This window comes from Anomaloglossus baeobatrachus, chromosome 2, assembly GCF_048569485.1.
Source record: "Anomaloglossus baeobatrachus isolate aAnoBae1 chromosome 2, aAnoBae1.hap1, whole genome shotgun sequence".
NCBI lineage: Eukaryota > Metazoa > Chordata > Amphibia > Anura > Aromobatidae > Anomaloglossus > Anomaloglossus baeobatrachus.
Genome location: NC_134354.1, coordinates 389,416,373 through 389,424,799, shown reverse-complemented (window position 1 = coordinate 389,424,799; position 8,427 = coordinate 389,416,373). Strand labels below are relative to the sequence as shown.

At 42.1% G+C, this 8,427-nt stretch overlaps 1 protein-coding gene across 1 annotated transcript; it reads left to right on the top strand.

Moving 5' to 3' along the window:
* The first annotated feature begins 337 nt into the window (after nucleotides 1-337).
* LOC142290150 (speriolin-like protein) lies at nucleotides 338-2,858 on the top strand. The gene is made up of 4 exons (XM_075334089.1): nucleotides 338-575; nucleotides 1,206-1,250; nucleotides 1,334-1,476; nucleotides 2,504-2,858. The coding sequence occupies exons 1-4, from the start codon at nucleotides 347-349 to the stop codon at nucleotides 2,828-2,830; spliced, it is 744 nt and encodes a 247-aa protein (XP_075190204.1). The 5' UTR covers nucleotides 338-346; the 3' UTR covers nucleotides 2,831-2,858.
* Nucleotides 2,859-8,427: the final 5,569 nt, after the last annotated feature.

Genomic DNA, 8,427 nt, shown 5'->3' with positions numbered 1-8,427 from the left:
AAGACCAAAAAATATAGACTATTGGGATACAATGAATAAATAGGTTCAGATTTTTAAACCTGAATGGAGGACAAAAAAACAAAACGGAACCTACAAAAGAAAACATTTTTATTGCACTGGTTTCTCATTTTTCTATAATTAATACTGTTAAATTGTTATTCCCGTGGTCACACAATACAAGTCATGTACTTATTGTTCCAATGTGGTAAATTCCTATTGCCTGCAATGACCGATGAGCTCATTATCAGGTCTCAGTGACGCTGCCGGTGACATCACAGAACTTAGAATATTAGGTTTCCCCAGTGTTCCATCTCAGACATTCACCTGGTGAAGAATTTCTGTTAGGATGTTTTCAGGAGCTTCTACTAATTACAACATGGACAATCCTGGTTTATATTCTAGTGATGAAGAAGCCTTCAACACCGAGAGTTTGCGTCTACTAAAAGAGAATGCGAAGCTGCGTAAACTGATGGGGCTAATGCAGGAGAACGTGGAGCTTCGCTGTACTTTAAAAGAGCATGAAAGAAAAGCTCAAATTATAACACCTCCTGGACAACACAAGAAAGACCACAATGGTAAAACTGGGATAACACAAAGGAGTTTCCACCAAATCAGAATTTGTAATGGGCTGATGTTAACATTTCCTAATGAGATTGGTAGAATCTGGAGAAACAATGTATAGAATGGTTTTGATTGGTGAACACATTTTTTACCTTCAGTTCATTCTCTTGTATAAGTGATAGGAAGCCAGACATGGAGATACAGATTACTATTTTTTGTATTCTAGGCATGAAATACAGAAATATCACAACATCATTGTGAGTTATGTTTATTACTTTAGTATTCTCTTGATATTTGATATTTCATATATTACTCCACATTTTTGAACAATTGCATTTGTCCAAGAACATAATTATGATGATTTATGACCATGAATTGTTTAGATAGAACCTGAAATGTTTAGGTAGATCTTATCATTCAGGGTTTATCATGGATTAACTATAAGGGGGATGTCCACCATATCTATTCATGATTTGTAGGTCTAGTTTTGTAGCAGTAAAACCTGTCGGGCGCCCTCAGGCTCCAAGCCCCGGGTATGACTGATACCTGTTTATCACATCCCTGGTGTATGGTTATTATCAAGGGAGTTTTATCATTAATGTTTATTACGTACAACTAATTTTAATATTATTTATATGTTCTAGACCTCAGAGAAGAAGCACAAATGGTCAATTTAGGCCCACACCTAGGTGATAATTCTTATATCTATATTCTCAATATATGTCATTGTAGGGATTTCACTAACCCTAATTTTACTATTGAACTTTTATAGACCTTGAAAACATTAAGAAGTGTCAGCGCATTGTCGGAGAGCTGGCCTTTCAGCTGGACCGCCGGATTCTGAGTGCCATCTTCCTGGAGCAACAACGAATGTATGGATACCGAGTACCAAATATAAAGGAGAAGATTATACAGGTGAGAAAACTAAAGTTACTATTAAAAAAAATGAGATTTTTATTATATTTTTTTATTTTTATTTTTTTTAAAATGTAGTAAAGTGGTCACTGTGTGAATTCTTCAAACAAAATTGCATCTACATGTAGTAGAATATGGAAAAGTAGACAAGGCCTTCATTATGGCTGATGTTTTATTATGTGGACAAGGTCAAATATACTTATGGCTTATAACCCAAGGGTTCTCCTCCCAGTGTTGGTTACCTTATTTACCAATTCCTCCTATGTAGGAAAAAAAGAACTAAAGTGAGTACACCCCAAATCCTTTATCCCAAGAAGTGAGATAATTATTTTCAAAGCCTACAACCTACAATAACCATCAGTCCAGAACAGCACTGCGCAACCAGCTCTGTCCTCACCTATTGTACCATCACCCATCCTCTGTAGACTGTGAGCCCTCGCGGGCAGTGTCCTCTCTCCTCCTATACCAGTCTGTTTTGTATTGTTAATGATTGTTGTACGTAGACCTCTTTCACTTGTAAAGCGCCATGGAATAAATTGCGCTATAATAATAATAAATAATAATAATAATCTAAAGCATCTTTCATCTGCAAAAGTAAAACTTGCTATTTGAAATCCATGTTTGGAGCACATTTTACAAGTTCCTTATAGAATTATAGTACAAAAAAAGATAATTGTGCAATAAAATCCCATGATTGGGTTGTATTGGTCCCAAGTCACAGTCTGTACTATAGTTCAGAGCTATATTAATAATTCTGCAGCCTCTGAGCTGAAATCTCCCAGCATTCCTTATTTTGTTGTTCAGTTTTTGGACAGATTTTATGATAGATTGCATTTTTGGAAGTGTACTCTTTACATCAAGCACTTACTTCTCCATAATCTGATGGAAAAATTGAGCCATCACCTTGAATAATAAAAGCTTAGCCAGGCAGAAATGTGTTTGTCAATAGATTTGCCGATTTTAGCTATAATAGCCAATCCATATTGTGATTACCCCAGTATATTAAAGGTCTATATTATGATTACAGGTGACCACAATTCCAGCGACTGGAAAAGTTGATGAGAAATTAAGATATGAGTTGTACCAGCGCTACAATCACACCATGGATGAGCTGAGGAAATTTGGCTACAACCCAACAGTGCACCCACACTTTACAGAGTACATAGTCAACACCTATGGGATAACGAAGGATAGACATGCAAAAACCGAAGATCTTTCCTCCTATAATGACCCCCAATACCTAAAGAAGATGATAAATGAGTGCATGCCAAGAGACATAGTGGAAAACATCATAATAATCCTCAACTGTCTCGTATATTTTGCCAGAGAAGATGGAAAATCTCTGCTCATCTAACCATAGAGTAGTCATTCATCTCTATAACCAAATCACAAATAATAAATGGTTTCATCTGGAAAAAAAAGTGTCTAATTTGATCTAATAAAATATACACAAATGGATTCTGCTCATTAAAAAGAAAAATAATCTTCAGGCTTTGTGCTCCAGTAGGACATGGAAACCTTACTCAGATTGTTGCCATATTGTCCTTAAACTGCTGTTTCACATTATGAATTTTGCTTTTTGCAGACTATCATCTAGTGATTATGTCTGGTATTGCTGTTTTTCCTCATTTACTTGAATTTATACATACATGGCAATGCTCATGGATAAGAATTGAAATCTTGCTAGGATTTGGTGGGGGTTTGATGGCTCTTTAAGATGGCCTCCTGTTGAGAGTTGGGTGCACTGACGGCCCCAATGTACAACGTAGGATTATAACAAGGCAGTATGAGGTCTGGGTTCAGCTAAAAGTGGCCCTGTTATTAGTGTCACTTTGGAGTTTGAACCATACGGGTCCCAAACAGAAATTAGCTTATTATGATCAGTTGTTGGAGAAAGACTTCATGTCTGGATCGGTCAGTAGCCAAAGAAGAAGAGGACGGCCAAGAACCTGCTATATCGACACTGTAGCAGGACTAGCGCCAATATTAATTATTATCGCCAATAAGCCGGCTTGTTAATAATATAATATAGGCTAACACCTGATATTAATTATTATCAGATTTGACTAACAATAATTAATATATGATTAACATAAAAACGCACTTAATGTTATATATTTCTTTGCTGTATAATATTATATATACCCTCAGCGACTAACTGAAACGAAACCGTGTACTAATAAACAATATTTATTAAACACATTCAAAAGTCTATAGTATATATATATATATATTGCTACTCACTACCACAACAAAAAGCACAATAGCCAATAACACAAAACCCACAATATTCTATGAATTCCCACCCACGTCACACATACACGAATGTCCACCCAAATTTTCTATCACTAACTGTCCCTATGAGGATAAAGGGGTTAATACCGCAATGCAATCTGGAGGGAAGCAAAGCAAACGTTAATGATACTTAGGGTACAGTCTCACTAAACGACGTACCAGCGATTCCGACCACAATATGACCTGGTCAGGATCGCTGGTGCGTCGCTACATGGTTGCTGGTGAGCTGTCAATCAGGCAGATCTCACCAGCGACCAGTGACCAACCACCAACCAGCGGCGACTCATGGAAACGATGCTGCTCTTGGTAACCAAGGTAAATATCGGGTAACTAGGCAAAATGCTTTGCTTGGTTACCCGATATTTACCCTGGTTACCAGCGGACACCGCTTAGCACTGGCTCCCTGCACTCGAAGCCAGGGTACTCATCGGGTTACTAAGCAAAGCGCTTCTCTTAGTTACCCAATGTGTACTCCGGCTACGTGTGCAGGGAGCTAGCACTGGCAGCCTGAAAGCGGCGTACGCTAGGAACCAAGGTAAATATCAGGTAACCAAGCAAAGCGCTTTGCTTAGTGACCCGATGTGTACCTTGGTTACCAGTGTCCACAGCTTCCAGACGCCGGCTACCTGCTGCCTGCACATTCAGATAGTTGCTCTCTCGCTGTCAAACACAGCGATGTGTGCTTCACAGCGGGAGAGCAATGAGCAAAAAATGAACCAGCACTGTGTGTAACGATCAGCAATTTCACAGCAGGGGCCAGGTCGCTGCTTAGGTGGGCTTTGCACACTACGACATCGCAGGTGCGATGTCGATGGGGTTAAATGGAAAGTGACGCACATCCGGCGTCGCAGGCGATATCGTAGTGCAAATCCTAGATGATTTGATTAACGATCGCAAAAGTGTCATAATCATATCATTGGTGTAGCATCGGCGAATTCCATAATTACGCTGACGCGACGGTCCGATGTTGTTCCTCGCTCCTGCAGCAGCACACATCGCTGTGTGTGAAGTCGCAGGAGCGAGGAACATCTCCTACCTGCGTCACCGCGGCTCCCGTCGGCTATGCGGAAGGAAGAAGGTGGGTGGAATGTTTACATCCCGCTCATCTTCACCCCTCCGCTCCTATTGGCCGCCTGCCATGTGACGTCACAGTGACGCCACACGTCTCGCCCCCTTAATAAGGAGGTGGGTCGCCGGCCAGAGCGACGTCGCAGGTCAGGTGAGTCCATGTGAAGCTGCCGTAGCGATAATGTTCGCTACGGCAACTATCACAATGATATCGCAGCTGCGACGGGGGCGGGAACTATCGCGCTCGACATCGCAGCATCGGCTTGTGATGTCGCAGCGTGCAAAGTACCCCTTAGTGTTACACACAGCGAGATCGCTGATGAGGTCACTGGTGCGTCACAAAATCTGTGACTCAGGAGCGATTTCGCTAGCGATCTCGCTATGTGAGAAGTACCCCCTAGTCTCCAGGACTGGCACCATGAGCTGTTCCAGATGATGGGACACTGCAAAATAGGCAGCAAGAGAGAGAGAGAGAGATAAAGAGAGGGACAGAAAGAGGGAGAGAGATATATGTATCTGGAGAGAGAAATAGTTTAGAGCTGAGGGATAGGAGGATGAGAGTTATAGCTCTGAAACATAAGTGAAGAGTCAGAGAAAGAAGACTGTCCAGAGAGAGAATGAATAGCCTATACACTCCAGTGGCCTCATATTTAAACACAGGCTGGGGTATACATGCCTCCTGTATCTGATTGAAGATGGTTTCATATCTGATGGTCACTATGAAGTGTCTAGAGTTTGGTGCCTCTGTTAATTAAATCAGGCCACCTGCAGGCATCATCTCTTAAGCTGGTGTCACACACAGCGACAACGACAACGACGTCGCTGCTACGTCACCATTTTCTGTGACGTTGCAGCGACGTCCCGTCGCTGTCGCTGTGTGTGACATCCAGCAACGACCTGGCCCCTGCTGTGAGGTCGCCGGTCGTTGCTGAATGTCCAGCTTCATTTTTTGGTCGTCACTCTCCCGCTGTGACACACACATCGCTGTGTGTGACAGCGAGAGAGCGACGAAATGAAGCGAGCAGGAGCCGGCACTGGCAGCTGCGGTAAGCTGTAACCAGCGTAAACATCGGGTAACCAAGGGAAGACCTTTCCCTGGTTACCCGATGTTTACGCTGGTTACCAGCCTCCGCCGCTCTTGCTGCCAGTGCCGGCTCCTGCACTGTGACATGTGGCTGCAGTATGCATCGGGTAATTAACCCGATGTATACTGTAGCAAGGAGAGCAAGGAGCCAGCGCTAAGCAGTGCGCGCAGCTCCCTGCTCTCTGAACTGTGACATGTAGCTGCAGCACACATCGGGTTAATTAACCCGATGTGTACTGTAGGAGAGCAAGGAGCCAGCGCTAAGCGCGGCTCCCTGCTCTCTGCACATGTAGCACAGCGACGTTATGATCACTGCTTCTGCTGTGTTTGACAGCTAAGCAGCGATCATAACAGCGACTTACAAGGTCGCTGTTACGTCACCGAAAATGGTGACGTAACAGCGACGTCGTTGTCGCTGTCGTTTAGTGTGAACCCAGCTTTACTATACCTGATAGCCTGATCTTATCTAATGGGTACAGTTGTCTATTTGTGTGATACACCCTAGTTATCTATGGTAGCAAACAAAAGGTGAATCAGGTGACAAAAGCAGACTTGTAAGACATGTAAAGTTTGGGGAATGCATTACAGTATGTGATTGGACAATTTATACTTCACGGAGATATTTTGTGGGAACTCATATGAAATCTATCCCATCATCTAATATATAAAGCTGAATGTGTGTGTATATGTGTGTGTGTGGGGGGCTGTGTGCGTGTGTGTGTGTGTGTGTGTGTGTGTGTGTGCGTGTGTGTGTGTGCGTGTTGTGTGCGTGTGTGCGTGTGTGTGTGCGTGTGTGCGTGTGTGCGTGTGTGCGTGTGTGTGTGTATGTGTGTGTCTGTGTGTGTGTATGTGTGTGTCTGTGTGTGTGAGTATGTGTATTAGGTAACGTGGGTGGAAAGTTTGGAGATAATTGTGGGTTTGATTGTGTCATATATTTTTTATTATTATTGTTATTATTATTATTATTATGGTTGTGCTATTACTGTATTTTCATGGCTAGTGGAGTAATAAACTGTAGACTTGTGTTGTTTATAATAAATATTCTTTATTATTATTAGATGGTATCATCTTAGGTTAGTCGCAGTTCTTAAAATTATTAGTGACATTATATTGGACAACTATACTACCCTTTAACACTAGTTTATTATTTCTTAGTTTAATCACTAAAATAGGATATGCTTTACTGTAAATAAAAAGAACGTTGTGAAAGTCCTTTACCACTTGACTAATTGAAATCTGCCCATTAACAAATTTACTTTACAACATTTTACGCAACCAGGTCCCCAACGTGATCTGGTTAAAACCGTATTTCTACCAATGTCTCCTATGTGTTCTTGCCCTTTAAGCTGCCAGTCATCAATTAGAAAGCACTAAGACTTGGAAGTCTTTCTATAATAATTTTTCTTGTTGTTTCCTGTGAACCGCTGACTACTCCTGTTTACACATGTGTAAAAGAAGAAATAAATAAAGAACTATTGATGTAGAACAACTCCAATTCTCTCTTGGCGCATGAAAGCAACGACAAGCCTGTGTTATGTTTGCTGTTTGTGTTGACACACCGAGAAGTTTGAGGTTTTACCCAGGGCCCGAGCAAATAATAATAATGAGGAAAGGAATTATATTAGACAGTCAAATTTAAATGCAAATTGGTGCACCACAGAGGTTGGATGCAAATAAATTTAAATGAATATTAAACGGCTTCATAAATTGATATGCTAACATTCTGTGCAATGCAGAGTATCAAGAATAATTCCACACAAAGGCAAATCATGGATGCCGTATTGTTTAGTGATCCTATCTATAACAGAAAAAAACAGAGTAGAGACCAAGGCTATAAAAATCCTTTCAATTACAACTATATTTTGGGTTGACCCAGGTTTGATGTGTATGTGTATGTAATGTAGTTGTCAATAATTCTATACCCAAGAGGTGCAGCTAGGCTCTTGTTTAGCTGGAGGCAGAAATTCAGCCTACTTTCCTTATCCCTGTGCCTGAATACCCGGCCCAAGACAGAATACTCCAAGCACCTAAGGCATACATGACCAGGGTATCATGACCCCAGCTGTCAGTGTTTCCTGGAGCGTGGCCAGGGGGAGGGGCCCTCCTCCATGCCTCGTTCCCAGGATCAAGGTGCCTTTATCTTCTGGGCACTTCCATTAATTCGATGCCAGTTATAATTTCGCTCTGCAATGTGCCGCTGGTCCCTTGTGAGTTCTGATCCTGCCTTCCATCCTGTTTACATTCGTTCTCCCTGCTTTCCTTCCTGATTGTGTCTGCTCCCCCACCTCCTGGCCTGCCTGTGTACATTCTCCCTGCTCTCCGTCCTGACTGCCTCTGTTCCTCTCTGACTCCCAACCTCCCTCCTCTGTTGTCCCGTCCTCCTTTACTCCCTGCTCTCCCAGCTCCCGACTTCGGCTTGTCTATTTACTCTGGTTTCCGCGCTCCCTCTGGTCTTTGACGTTCTCTCTCGGTTCCTGACTTGGCTTTCCCTGGACTCTGTCTCT

Excerpts from the sequence above, each read along its gene's own strand:
- LOC142290150 (XM_075334089.1), top strand. The coding sequence starts at position 347 with ATGTTTTCAGGAGCTTCTACTAATTACAACATGGACAATCCTGGTTTA. Across the intron at positions 576-1,205 it reads ACACAAGAAAGACCACAATG|ACCTCAGAGAAGAAGCACAA; the intron begins GTAAAACTGGGA and ends TATATGTTCTAG. Across the intron at positions 1,477-2,503 it reads TAAAGGAGAAGATTATACAG|GTGACCACAATTCCAGCGAC; the intron begins GTGAGAAAACTA and ends TTATGATTACAG.